General features: G+C 46.2%; 1 protein-coding gene across 2 annotated transcripts in view; it reads right to left on the bottom strand.

Annotated features, from left to right (window-relative positions):
* Positions 1-355: 355 nt before the first annotated feature.
* Positions 356-15,056, bottom strand: part of sema3h (sema domain, immunoglobulin domain (Ig), short basic domain, secreted, (semaphorin) 3H) — a 167,254-nt gene continuing 152,553 nt past the window's right edge. Inside the window, exons 16-17 of one of the 2 annotated variants that reach the window (XM_041191590.1) lie at positions 13,572-13,714; positions 356-6,064 (exon numbers count right to left, since the gene is read on the bottom strand). In XM_041191590.1, coding sequence (XP_041047524.1) covers positions 5,600-6,064; positions 13,572-13,714 — 608 coding nt within the window. In that variant the 3' untranslated portion in view covers positions 356-5,599. Of the gene's footprint in view, positions 6,065-12,524; positions 12,557-13,571; positions 13,715-15,056 lie in introns of those variants that run through there. The other variant, XM_041191591.1, reaches the window with a different exon arrangement.

A 15,056-nucleotide genomic window follows, 5' to 3' on the forward strand; every position in this document is an offset into this window, starting at 1 on the left:
CATTCTCTCAGGATCCTCCGCCGCCCCATATTGATGCCCCCCAGCAGCTGATTTATCATTCTCTCCTCGATGCTCCATGCCTGCAGCTTGGTGCTCATGCTTACTCTGCCCAGAGCTGGCTAGCCGGCCTGTCACTCTGGCTGGCTGCGGCCTGGTAACGGTCCAGAACACTAAACTCGGACAATCCTCCCTACCTGCCTCCCCAGAAATATGGGGGCAAAGTGCCCTCGCCCCCCATTATGCTGAGTTCTCAGTCTCATTCCTATCACTGACTGGAGGCACCAAGCATAGGGAGAGAATGAAAATCAAGTTCCGAACATTGTTGAGTAAAATAAAAACGCATTGAGAAAAGCGATTAGAAGATTCAATTTTATTTCAAAGCTGAGATGCAAGACATTGCCATTATTAATAACACGGTCAATACACAAACTAAATATATACACATCTCAATGAAAACAAACAAATGTACAGAAAAAAACAAATAAAATTAAATAATACCAAAGAAAGCATTTAATACCTTCGGAACCATCTTCCCATTATGTAGAACAATGTGAACGCTTTTCACACTATCTTACATAAATGCTGCCCAGGTAACATCTGACTTAAATAGCTTTACATTTACACTTTGTAAATGAGGTCATATAATAAGCTGAAGCTGTTCACTGCATAGGTTAAACGGCCTCTGATTTATGACCAAATCTAACCTTCTGAAGAATATGATAACATTTTTGTAACCTGGTTACAATTGTCAGGTTTATTAAACCATGAACTTAAAAAATAAAGAGCCCAGGGCCTACAGAATTTTTTTTTAAATTTACTAAGTTGGAAATCCTCAATGCAATTGTAACCTGATAGAAGCATTGTGCGTTTTAGGAAAAGGTGGAAAGTTAATGAGAAATAAATGTTAATGGACTGCCAAGGCTTCTTTGACAGCACCTTGCAAACCTTTGACCTGCATCATCTAGAACAAGAGCAGCAGGTGCATAAGGACACCACCACCTCTGTGTTACCTTGTTATCTTACAAGTCACACACCATCCTGACTTGGACATATAATGCTGTTCCTTCATTATTGCTGAAATCAAAATGTTGGAACGCTCCCTAACAGCACTGTGGGAGTGCCTACACCAGATGCACTACTGCTGTTCAAGAAGGCTGCTCACAACCACCTTCTCAATTAGGGATGGGCAATAAATGCTGGATTTGCCAGTAATGCCCATATCCCTGAATGGATAAGAAAAACAAGTTAACTATGCTTCAAATAACCCACCACTCCCGAATATTACTTTGTCAGTGCCTCAACCCCTAACTTCAGACTTATGGGAAACTACGTGTTGATCTATTTCTGGTCATTTGGAGTTCTGTTGAGTCTAACCCCAAATTCATTTCGTGTGGCATCCTTACTGTTGTAGGCGCAAACATGGAGAGGATGTGTCCCTGTCCCTCACCAATTTTTGATGTGTTCTGTCCCACTCTGCAAATTCTACAATTTCCTACAGACCCCTCCCCCATCCCAATTCTTTATACCTGACCATGTCTCTGCTTACAGTCATTGGATTCCTTTGATCTGGCATGGGTTTCAGATTATAGAGATGGGCAATGGATGCTGGGCTTGCTAGCACTGCCCATATCCAGAGAATGAATTCAAAAGAGATCACAACTCAAATTCCAGGGTGAACATAAGAACACAAGGAGCAGGAGTAGGCAATTCAGCCCCTCAAGCCTGCCCCGCCATTCATTACGATCATTACGATCTCATTTCGGCCTCAACTCCAATTTCCCGTCCTCTCCCTTTCTCAATTCTCCCTCGACCTTTCAACCCATTACTAATTAAAAATCTGTATCTCCACCTTAAATTTATTCAGCGTCCCGGCATCCACTGCACTCTGAGGTAGTGAATTCCACAGATTCACGACCCTTTGAGAAAAGTAATTCCTCCTCATCTCTGATTTCAATCTACCAGCCCTTAGCCTAAAACTACGGCTAGTCAGTGAAAAGTCAGTGTTTTAATTGACATGGCCAACATACCTCTCAGCCTAAGGATACTCTTAGGCTTATTTACAATGGTTTTATACTTTGTGGGAAACTTTCTTTCCAGTCACTCTGCCAATTGTTAATAATGCATGTTAGGATGTGTGGCATAGATGTCAGTAATTATGTGGTATCAATTTCTGCACGTAATTAGAATATAGAAAATACACATGTGCACAAGAAAACATGATCAAAAGGATGAAATTACTGACCATTCTTGCATTTTCACTTTCTTACCAAGGACACAGTAACAATAACCAATAGTTATATGGCAACTTTAACATGTCCGAAAACACATAGGCTAGGCTACGCTATTTTAGTTGGATTTGGAGCTAACACACCTAGTGACCTTATCAGTCCTCTTATATCACCAATTGGAAAGAAATAATATTGATTGAAGCCGTTCACTTGAGCCAAAGAGGACTTGCACCACAATTTCTGGGTTTCCCCATCAATATTAAAAGTTTCTCACTTTTCTCTTTTCAGAGTTTTAGTCAATGTATTTATCAAGATGATAAACATCAATCCCATGGACTATTTTCATTAAGAACTCTCGTCAACACGGAATGCTCCAAAACAAGCAATCAGTGTTGAAATACAATTCTGACCCAAACAGAAAATTTCACCTGCTACAATTCCTCTTTCCAACTAGACATCCTTAAAGGAGATTATGAATTTGGTGTAATGTAGGGCAAATTAGGGCCACTCTTATGCTGACTCCTTATGCTTACTGGGTACTGGGTTGGGATTGGTCAAAGCAATCTCAAATGGGGCTATCACAAGATTTTATTGCACCAACCTGGGCAAGATTCACACCCACACCCTATATGTGAAAGGCCAATATTCCAACCCGCTGAAAACATGTGGCTATCGTAATCTGAAAGTAAGTGGTGACATTTTTCTGCTGACTAAAGCAACTTCTGCCAGTATTTTGTTGTGATAAAATAGGGTGGAAGTTTTTAAGTTTAACAAAAGTAATTTAGCATTTGGAAAAGAACTTTAAATTTTTGAACACTGTGGCCAGGATTTTCCGGCCCCGTCATGGCGGGATCCACAGTGTGGGATATGGCGGCCCAGCCGTGTGTCCATTGACTTCTGGTGGGACCGGATGATCCCAGCAGTGGGTAGGGCCGGAAAATCACGCCCTAATATGAAGTACAAAAAAAAAAGTTATTTAGCAATTGGAAAAGAATTTCACAACTTTGAACACTAATATGAAAGCAAAATACTGTGGGTGCTGAATATCTGAAATAAAAACAAAAAAAATGCTGAAAATAATCAGCAGGCCTGGCAGCCTGTGTGGAGGGAGAAACGGAGTTAACGTTTCAGCTCGAGGTGACCTTCATCGTTCTGATGAAAGGTTATCCGGACCCCAAATGTCAACTTTAAATTTTTGAATTTAGGGGCCAGTAAATTCAAGGACAGCATCCCAATATCGTGTGTGGTTAAATCATAAAAAAGAAGCCAGGGTGGTGTAGACATTGACTGGAAGATACACCAGTAACCCATACTTTTCCATTGTCAGAAAACATGAAGTTGTGTGGCTGAGATTGTGCAATATGAGTGGCCAGAAGTGAATCTCCCACCACGAGTACAATCCAAACTGACTGTTTTTGGTTTGCTTGCGAAACTCTGATGATTTGTCTAAATAATAATTTAAGAGGTTCAATAAACAGTATGAAAGAAGGGAAAGGTCATTTGTTACATTTAGCTCGGAACTGAATACACTCCAAATGAACACATGGGATCAGTTGCAGGATGTAAGTGTTTATCCTTCATTGCTCAATTTGCAGAATTTAAGGGCTGGATTTTCCAGCGGGCGTCAGAATCCCGATGTCAGGCCCATATATGAACCCGCCAGCACAGCCTTCTGGGAACCAGCCTCCTAATTGGTTCCCTCTGCCCTTGCCGTCTTATTGAGGATGACAGACGGGTTCCAAAGGTTCCAGGCCCAATCACAGGACCCATAGCATGTCAGGCCTGTGGCCCCATTGGAAGAGGTAGGTGCTGTCGAGGCAGGCAGGCAAGCATGAGAGAGCCTCAACACAGACGTGACCATGGTTTCCTGCAGAGAGTTCATCAAATAAAATGGCCTGAATCGGGGTCATCAGGATGGAGAGGAAACCATCCTCATGGCCTCGGTCTCGGCATACAGCTGCAGTTGTGATGGTTGCGGCGGTTCATCTCCCCAGCCCCAGCATTGAGACATGGATCCTCCGGCTCTGATGGCCATCTAGCCTCCTACTAGGAGGCACCTCCAGTGAGTCATGGCCTCTGCATACAGCAGGGGGCTGTTCCAGGAAAATACCGGCGCTGTGGCAAAATGGCCTCCAAGTGAAGCCTTAATTGGCTCCCTGGATCTGTGCAGCGGGCAGCTGATCCAGTTCCCAGGCTCCTCTGGGAAAGTTCCCTGGAAGTTGGAATGCGTCGGGAGCCTTCCCAATGCTTCCCTCCTCTATTTTCCTAGCTCCTCGCACCCCCTTCTCTAACCATGCCTATGGCCGGGAAAATCCATCTGTAATTCTAATATAAACTCGAGTTGTTTTACAGTAATGGTTAGACACTATTTTTATCACAGCAATTTTCTTTGCCTGTTTTCTTCCATCTACTCCTCTGTGAAGCGGTTGACTCTTTGTTGGAGGTTGCTGCACTGGCTACTGGCTCAGCAATATTTTACCCAAGTAACCATTCTTCATTGTAAGCTTTGACAATGAACATTGGTAAGGATGAATTATAGCTGAGCCTGATCCTGACTTTAATGTCCACTGAATACATTTCGAGTAGAGGTAACTGGAAAGTGATCAGGAACCCTGGCTAACTTTATCTGGCCCCAGCCCATCACTTGTAATGCTTTCCTTCATCGCCATGTGTTGAGGTCTGTACACTTAGTGAAGACCAAGAATTGAATGTTTATGGCTCAGTAGCTCAGTGAATTAACCCTGTGGGTCATTGGGAAAACTTTAATACCAGATTTAATTTTCAATCTCCTGTTGTTTTACTGAAATACCTAGAGTTTGCAGAGGTTCCCTAACTTGTATGGATTTTCTAAATAGTGGTTGAAACGATTAAGACACTTTCTACATTTACACTTGAACAGCCACTTATCCAGTCTAATGCCAGCTAACTACCTAGAGTTATGGTTTAAGCCAATTGCCATTGCTTCTTTCTAATATAGCAGAAATGTGGTATTCTTCACTGTCAATAAACTCTTTATATCCCTAGGCCCATGAGCAGCTGACCAGCTCGAATGATACTTAAAGACCCTATATAAACCCATCATTTTCCGACAATACAGTCAGCTGGGAACGAAGAGTTCCCCTCTAATCCCATCTGTTTCAAATAAGGACTAATTGGAAATCTCTCCACATTGGGAGAGAGAGGAGAGATGGGGGAACTACATAACTACCCTCAGCCAAAATAAGGTGATCATTCTGTCCGTCCAAAGGTTGTATTGCAAGCGAAGCCTTTAATTTACTGGATTCCAAATGGTTTTGGAAAGATTGAGAGTTTGGAGAGCCTTCTTCTATTGTACTTTGGACAAGTGTCTTTGCCATGTGACCCTAGTAGTGCTAGGTACTGCGGGGTGACCGTAGAAGTTTGACGTGTGGTTTGTTTTTGTTCCTTCTGCCTCTTGCTGGCGGTTTGTTCCTCCTGCTGGGCTCCACACTGCGGTGATTCTTGCTCAGCCGCAGTTTGTTCCTTTTCTTCTTGAAGTCTTTCTGCCAGACCTGCTCGCAGTAGAAGTCCACCTTGGATGGGTAATTGATGAGGGTCATGATATTCTTGTACCATGGCTGAGTGCCGTGGCTGGGATCCAGAAGGGAGTGGTCCTTCACAGGGCCAGCTGAGTGGTCATCGCCATCATGTAGGTTGACCACCTGGTCAGCTGTGACCACGTGCAGTCGCAGTTTCAGCAGTGTCCAGCGGAAGCCATGGTCCTCAATTTGGCAATGGTAGACACCTGCGTCCCAGTGATTTACCTGGCGAATCAGCAATCCTTGCTCTATTGGAATGATCTGGTCCCCAAAGGTAACCTATGAGTAAACATTACATTGAACCATCCATGTCTCAAATATTTCATTGTGAACTATACATATCCATTGGGGCAAGATTACGTGTACCATACAGCAGATATGCTAGTCTGTGAGATAGGGGCGTCAGGGGGGAGGGGGGGTGCGTTGGTGTGATAAGGGAGACAGTGGCATGGTGGTAATATCACTGAACTAATAATCCCAACCGGTTCATTAATGTCCTTTAGGGAAGAAAATCTGCTGTCCTTATCTGATCTGGCCTACATGTGGCTCCAGACCCACAGCTATGTGGTTGACTCTCTGAAATAGTCTAGCAAGCCACTCAGTTCAAGGGCAATTAGGGATGGACAACAAATGCTGACCAGTGATGCCCACATCAAGTAAATTGTGGATATTTTGCACCTTCTCCTATATTAGGTCTCCCTGTTCATGTGCCATTCTCTGGCAGAAAAAGTAGAGTGATGCCCAATCCCACCACTCCCTCTAATTCTATCTGCCCTCTAACTTGAAAGCATTGTTGACAGCAAATATGAGACAGGCAGCTCTGTGCCTGGGTCATTCATATGTAGTTACCTCCCAGCTACTTATCATGGTTTTACTCAGTGAGTTTGTGTGTGTGTGTGTGTGTGTGTGTGTGTGTGTGTGTGTGTGTGTGTGTGTGTGTGTGTGAGAGAGAGTGTGTGTGTTTGTGTGTGTGTTTGTGTGTGAGTGAGAGAGAGAGAGAGACAGAAATAGCCCTTTACTTCTTGGTTTGGTCTGACATCAGAGCAGGGCCTAAGAGTACTGGTGTGAGGAAAGGGATGAGCTTAGGTTCCTATTATTTGGGGATGCTGGGGGGGGTGGAGGGGGGGAGCGAGGGCGGGGGGGAAAGGGGGGGGTAAAGAGGTGGGGGAAAGAGAGGAATAGGTGGAGGGTTGGAAGCCATCAAGGTAGGGTCAGGACTGAAATAACTCAGGTTAGGCTTAGAGAGGAATGCTAGGATTCAGAGCAACCAGGGGTGTTTAGGGATGGGAGGGCAATATTAACTGTAATCACCTGGTAGAAATTAGGCAAGGAGGCAATTAAAATCCAATGGATGATTTAGCTGCCAAGCTGGATCCTGCCACTGCCAATATTTTCTGACATAAAGTAGGCAGACTGCTTCTTTAAATATGCAGACCCAGATCTAATGACAGATCAGATCATGACCTGAAGGGGGAGGCATGGTGACTTTCCCATCAGGTGAAGACAATGGGAAGAGGATCCAGAACTAGAGGAAGTCCAAACAAGTATGTTTTCTTCAAATGATCCTTAGTGTAGGGGAAGGGGCTAAGAGGAGCAGGATTGCAAATACAAGTCAAAAACAGAATTACCTGGAAAAACTCAGCAGGTCTGGCAGCATCGGCGGAGAAGAAAAGAGTTGACGTTTCGAGTCCTCATGACCCTTCGACAGAACTTGAGTTCGAGTCCAGGAAAGAGCTGAAATATAAGCTGGTTTAAGGTGTGTGTGTGGGGGGCGGAGAGATAGAGAGACAGAGAGGTGGAGGGGGTTGGTGTGGTTGTAGCGACAAACAAGCAGTGATAGAAGCAGATCATCAAAAGATGTCAACAACAATAGTACAATAGAACACATAGGTGTTAAAGTTAAAGTTGGTGATATTATCTAAACGAATGTGCTAATTAAGAATGGATGGTAGGGCACTCAAGGTATAGCTCTAGTGGGTTTTTTTTTATTTTATATAATGGAAATAGGTGGGAAAAGGAAAATCTTTATAATTTATTGGGAAAAAAAAGAAGGGGGAAACAGAAAGGGGGTGGGGATGGGGGAGGGGACTCACGACCTAAAGTTGTTGAATTCAATATTCAGTCCGGAAGGCTGTAAAGTCCCTAGTCGGAAGATGAGGTGTTGTTCCTCCAGTTTGCGTTGGGCTTCACTGGAACAATGCAGCAAGACAAGGACAGACATGTGGGCAAGAGAGCAGGGTGGAGTGTTAAAATGGCAAGCGACAGGGAGGTTTGGGTCATTCTTGCGGACAGACCGCAGGTGTTCTGCAAAGCGGTCGCCCAGTTTACGTTTGGTCTCTCCAATGTAGAGGAGACCACATTGGGAGCAACGAATGCAGTAGACTAAGTTGGGGGAAATGCAAGTGAAATGCTGCTTCACTTGAAAGGAGTGTTTGGGTCCTTGGACGGTGAGGAGAGAGGAAGTGAAGGGGCAGGTGTTGCATCTTTTGCGTGGGCAAGGGGTTGTGCCATAGGAGGGGGTTGAGGAGTAGGGGGTGATGGAGGAGTGGACCAGGGTGTCCCGGAGGGAGCGATCCCTACGGAATGCCGATAAGGGGGGTGAAGGGAAGATGTGTTTGGTAGTGGCATCATGCTGAAGTTGGCGGAAATGGCGGAGGATGATCCTTTGAATGCGGAGGCTGGTGGGGTGATAAGTGAGGACAAGGGGGACCCTATCATGTTTCTGGGAGGGAGGAGAAGGAGTGAGGGCGGATGCGCGGGAGATGGGCCGGACACGGTTGAGGGCCCTGTCAACGACCGTGGGTGGAAAACCTCGGTTAAGGAAGAAGGAGGACATGTCAGAGGAACTGTTTTTGAATATAGCATCATCGGAACAGATGCGACGGAGGCGAAGGAACTGAGAGAATGGGATGGAGTCCTTACAGGAAGTGGGGTGTGAGGAGCTGTAGTCGAGATAGCTGTGGGTGTCGGTGGGTTTGTAATGGATATTGGTGGACAGTCTATCACCAGAGATTGAGACAGAGAGGTCAAGGAAGGGAAGGGAAGTGTCAGAGATGGACCACGTGAAAATGATGGAGGGGTGGAGATTGGAAGCAAAATTAATAAATTTTTCCAAGTCCTGACGAGAGCATGAAGCAGCACCAAAGTAATCATCGATGTACTGGAGAAAGAGTTGTGGAAGGGGGCCGGAGTAGGACTGCAACAAGGAATGTTCTACATACCCCATAAAGAGACAGGCATAGCTGGGGCCCATGCGGGTACCCATAGCCACACCTTTTATTTGGAGGAAGTGAGAGGAGTTGAAGGAGAAATTGTTCAGCGTGAGAACAAGTTCAGCCAGACGGAGGAGAGTAGTGGTGGATGGGGATTGTTCGGGCCTCTGTTCGAGGAAGAAGCTAAGGGCCCTCAGACCATCCTGGTGGGGGATGGAGGTGTAGAGGGATTGGACGTCCATGGTGAAGAGGAAGCGGTAGGGGCCAGGGAACTGGAAATTGTTGATGTGACGTAAGGTGTCAGAGGAATCACGGATGTAGGTGGGAAGGGACTGGACAAGGGGAGAGAGAAGGGAGTCAAGATAACGAGAAATGAGTTCTGTGGGGCAGGAGCAAGCTGAGACGATCGGTCTACCGGGGCAGTTCTGTTTGTGGATTTTGGGTAGGAGATAGAAGCGGGCCGTCCGAGGTTGGGCAACTATCAGGTTGGAAGCTGTGGGAGGGAGATCCCCAGAGGAGATGAGGTCAGTGACAGTCCTGGAAACAGTGGCTTGATGTTCAGTGGTGGGGTCATGGTCCAGGTAGAGGTAGGAGGAAGTGTCTGCGAGTTGACGCTCAGCCTCCGCGTGGTAGAGGTCAGTGCGCCAGACAACAACAGCACCACCCTTGTCAGCAGGTTTGATGACAATGTCAGGGTTGGACCTGAGAGAATGGAGTGCAGTAAGTTCAGAGAGAGACAGGTTAGAATGGGTGAGAGGAGCAGAGAAATTGAGATGACTAATGTCGCGCCGACGACCCTCCACCCCTGCCTGTCCCTCCGTCCCCACCCCATCTTCCAATCCCAGCCCCAGCCGTGTATTCACTATACCCCCTGACCTTCCCCTCTCCGATGCTGAACGTTCAGTGCTCAGCAAAGGACTTAGTTTCATACCCTTACGCCCTCACCTCAATGAATTTCGGGCTCGGCATGATACTGAACTCTTCTTCCGCCGTCTTCGTCTCCGGGCTCACTTCTTTGGGCAGGAGTCCTCTCCCAGTTCAACGGATCCTTTTACCCATCTTCAATATTCTCCCTCCACCTGGACCCCTCCCTCTGGATTCTTACCTTCTCTCGATCTTTTCATTGAGAACTGTCGGCGCGACATTAGTCGTCTCAATTTCTCTGCTCCTCTCACCCATTCTAACCTGTCTCTCTCTGAACTTACTGCACTCCATTCTCTCAGGTCCAACCCTGACATTGTCATCAAACCTGCTGACAAGGGTGGTGCTGTTGTTGTCTGGCGCACTGACCTCTACCACGCGGAGGCTGAGCGTCAACTCGCAGACACTTCCTCCTACCTCTACCTGGACCATGACCCCACCACTGAACATCAAGCCACTGTTTCCAGGACTGTCACTGACCTCATCTCCTCTGGGGATCTCCCACAGCTTCCAACCTGATAGTTGCCCAACCTCGGACGGCCCGCTTCTATCTCCTACCCAAAATCCACAAACAGAACTGCCCCGGTAGACCGATCGTCTCAGCTTGCTCCTGCCCCACAGAACTCATTTCTCGTTATCTTGACTCCCTTCTCTCTCCCCTTGTCCAGTCCCTTCCCACCTACATCCGTGATTCCTCTGACACCTTACGTCACATCAACAATTTCCAGTTCCCTGGCCCCTACCGCTTCCTCTTCACCATGGACGTCCAATCCCTCTACACCTCCATCCCCCACCAGGATGGTCTGAGGGCCCTTAGCTTCTTCCTCGAACAGAGGCCCGAACAATCCCCATCCACCACTACTCTCCTCCGTCTGGCTGAACTTGTTCTCACGCTGAACAATTTCTCCTTCAACTCCTCTCACTTCCTCCAAATAAAAGGTGTGGCTATGGGTACCCGCATGGGCCCCAGCTATGCCTGTCTCTTTATGGGGTATGTAGAACATTCCTTGTTGCAGTCCTACTCCGGCCCCCTTCCACAACTCTTTCTCCGGTACATCGATGATTACTTTGGTGCTGCTTCATGCTCTCGTCAGGACTTGGAAAAATTTATTAATTTTGCTTCCAATCTCCACCCCTCCATCATTTTCACGTGGTCCATCTCTGACACTTCCCTTCCCTTCCTTGACCTCTCTGTCTCAATCTCTGGTGATAGACTGTCCACCAATATCCATTACAAACCCACCGACACCCACAGCTATCTCGACTACAGCTCCTCACACCCCACTTCCTGTAAGGACTCCATCCCATTCTCTCAGTTCCTTCGCCTCCGTCGCATCTGTTCCGATGATGCTACATTCAAAAACAGTTCCTCTGACCTGTCCTCCTTCTTCCTTAACCGAGGTTTTCCACCCACGGTCGTTGACAGGGCCCTCAACAGTGTCCGGCCCATCTCCCGCGCATCCGCCCTCACTCCTTCTCCTCCCTCCCAGAAACATGATAGGGTCCCCCTTGTCCTCACTTATCACCCCACCAGCCTCCGCATTCAAAGGATCATCCTCCGCCATTTCCGCCAACTTCAGCATGATGCCACTACCAAACACATCTTCCCTTCACCCCCCTTATCGGCATTCCGTAGGGATCGCTCCCTCCGGGACACCCTGGTCCACTCCTCCATCACCCCCTACTCCTCAACCCCCTCCTATGGCACAACCCCTTGCCCACGCAAAAGATGCAACACCTGCCCCTTCACTTCCTCTCTCCTCACCGTCCAAGGACCCAAACACTCCTTTCAAGTGAAGCAGCATTTCACTTGCATTTCCCCCAACTTAGTCTACTGCATTCGTTGCTCCCAATGTGGTCTCCTCTACATTGGAGAGACCAAACGTAAACTGGGCGACCGCTTTGCAGAACACCTGCGGTCTGTCCGCAAGAATGACCCAAACCTCCCTGTCGCTTGCCATTTTAACACTCCACCCTGCTCTCTTGCCCACATGTCTGTCCTTGGCTTGCTGCATTGTTCCAGTGAAGCCCAACGCAAACTGGAGGAACAACACCTCATCTTCCGACTAGGGACTTTACAGCCTTCCGGACTGAATATTGAATTCAACAACTTTAGGTCGTGAGTCCCCTCCCCCATCCCCACCCCCTTTCTGTTTCCCCCTTTTTTTTTTCCCAATAAATTATAAAGATTTTCCTTTTCCCACCTATTTCCATTATATAAAATTAAAAAAAACCCACTAGAGCTATACCTTGAGTGCCCTACCATCCATTCTTAATTAGCACATTCGTTTAGATAATATCACCAACTTTAACTTTAACACCTATGTGTTCTATTGTACTATTGTTGTTGACATCTTTTGATGATCTGCTTCTATCACTGCTTGTTTGTCGCTACAACCACACCAACCCCCTCCACCTCTCTGTCTCTCTATCTCTCCGCCCCCCACACACACACCTTAAACCAGCTTATATTTCAGCTCTTTCCTGGACTCGAACTCAAGTTCTGTCGAAGGGTCATGAGGACTCGAAACGTCAACTCTTTTCTTCTCCGCCGATGCTGCCAGACCTGCTGAGTTTTTCCAGGTAATTCTGTTTTTGTTTTGGATTTCCAGCATCCGCAGTTTTTTTGTTTTTATCTCTGTGTTGCAAATACAAGTCCCTGTCAAGATTTTCCCTCCATTCCCTCCTTCAAGAACCTCCCGATGAACCCTCACTGTGACTTCAGTTCCGAAGAAGAGTCATTTTGAACGTAAAACGTTAACTCTGTTTCTCTTTCCACAGATGCTGCCAGGCCTGCTGAGTCTTTCTGTTTTTATCTCTCTACGACTTACTTAAAGTGCCAGCGAGCCATCTTTTGGTGGCAGCTGGCTGATTCCTGATGCCCAATCTGCCACTCCCACCTACTGGCATGCAGCTCAGGCCCAATAAAAATCACCCAGGCATCACACTATTGAGGCCGCATGAATCCCACTCCAGGATAGGATTGGGGATGGAGATGGGGCCCAGGGTTCTCAAGATCATGCAGGGTTCAGAGCATATCGGCATGATTATAGAGTCCGGTAGCACTGTAAGTGTCAAAGTTTCGGGAGCACGGACTGGAGACGGAGTGAAAGAGTATGGGTGTAATGATGTTGGGAATACTGGGAAATGGTGGGAGAAGGCGCAGGAGGCTATGCTTTTAATGATTGAGGAAGGGTGAGGTTTGCGATCTTTGAATGGTGGGCAGTGTAGACGGACAAGTAAGGGTCCTAAGGGGGCTGGCAGTTGTTTTCCCCATTGTTTCCACCTTTACATTAATCACTTCAGCCCAGCAGGTGGTCTTGTATTCTGCACATTATATGTCAATGCTATTTCTATGTAATGGGGGCAGAATTGACAGCAATTCAGATATGGAACACCATCTATCTCAGTTGTATGCCTGTGTCATGCAGGAACACGTAAAGGAACCGGTCCCACCTGTCAGAGGCTGGAAATAGCAGCAGAAAGTAAAAAGTGGGCTAACATCATGGAAAAAATCCAGCCCTCGAAATCTTGCTGTGCAAGCTTTACCATCCTATGCTGCCAAAACCTGAGAGGAATTTTCAACCCTCTGATAGGTCTGTAGTGCAGTTTCTTACTTAGGAGATAAAATCCAGAGTAAAACGAGGCCTTACCTCCTGCAACCGCCCACTCTTGTCACTCGACTCCAGCAACCACGTGACAGTAGCAAGCTGTGATTTGGGAATGCATTCCAAATATGTGCTATTCCCCTCAACAACAAACATCACCTTCTCTTCAGTCCAGGTATGCATGGCCCCTACAGTAAGCATATAGAAGTGGCATGTTGATTAGAGGCAGGGTAAAACTCAGGGATACTGGCTGCATTACAACACCTTCATGCCATATTTAATCATGTCTCAGTGACCATTTATTGTTATGAGAGTTTGAGATGAATCTTCCAGGAGCAAGAGAATATTTAAAAACCCTCATATTTTCCAATTTTGTATGTTATCAAAGGAGCCAAAATGATTCTACTGTATGTAGCCTAATTGTATTGTTAATTCCTGAGGATATTTTTCAGCCAAATGTCTAGACATCACAGCACCTATGTTAAGATGAATGGCTATGGCTAAACGGGACTGCTAAATAAGTAAGTTTCATTTTATATTTACATCAAACTCTTTAGTGGCTTTGAATCAGTTTACAACAAATATTGCAGCTTACCAGTGGAATCTGAAGCACCACATAGATTGCAGTGCAAGCCAGAGTTCACACAGCACTTACTGGAGTGAAGGACCCTATATTGCACCATCAAGCAGGAATGAGTCCTATTGGCTGTTCATTGCGGTCTACATCAGGGTGAGGCCACAAGTTCAAGGTCAAATACAGAAAACTGTCAGGGTAAACTGTAAACTACTGAAGTTATAGTAATTGATTCAAAAAGCCTCCTTAAATCTTTAAGTCCAAGGCTTTTTGGCCTAACCTGAAACAAGTTACTGAGAGCTCTAATGTATTGCTATCATTATCTCAACATAGGGACAGTAGGAACAGGAATAGGCTATTCAGCCCTTTGAACCTGTTGCCCCATTCAAGTAGATCACAGATAGTCTTGTACTTCAACCTCATTTACCCCTCTTTGCTTTATATCTCTTGATATCCATACTTAACAAACATCCATTTATCCGAGTCTTATGATATCACTTCCACCTTTGATGCCCTGGTCCCCAGTAGAGCCATTACTCTCACCCTGGCTTTTACCACTGGTACAGCCCTCACCTCTGCTACCTTAAGTTCAGAAGATGCAGACCTGAACCGATTTGGCAGACAACTGGTTTATCAATTCATGGCAGGATAATCATGGATTACAATGGTAACATTCTTCTCCAACACCTCTTACTAACATCCAGCTACAGGGGACTGTCACACTTGATTCCACACTTCTCTACCTTTGCTTAATACAGACTTACCAATCTCACATGGGATTGGTAAACTGAACATAGGTTTGGTTTATTTGAAGGTATAGTACAGAATTAGGGACGTCTTGTGTCACATCCCTACCTCTAGGCTGGAAGCTCTGGGTTCAAGTAGGCTAACTTTACCATCAGCACAATTGCTAGGAATGGATTCTATCTCATTGCTGTTCTTGAACATGGTTACAA

The sequence above is a fragment of the Carcharodon carcharias genome, chromosome 7, assembly GCF_017639515.1.
Source record: "Carcharodon carcharias isolate sCarCar2 chromosome 7, sCarCar2.pri, whole genome shotgun sequence".
Lineage (NCBI taxonomy): Eukaryota > Metazoa > Chordata > Chondrichthyes > Lamniformes > Lamnidae > Carcharodon > Carcharodon carcharias.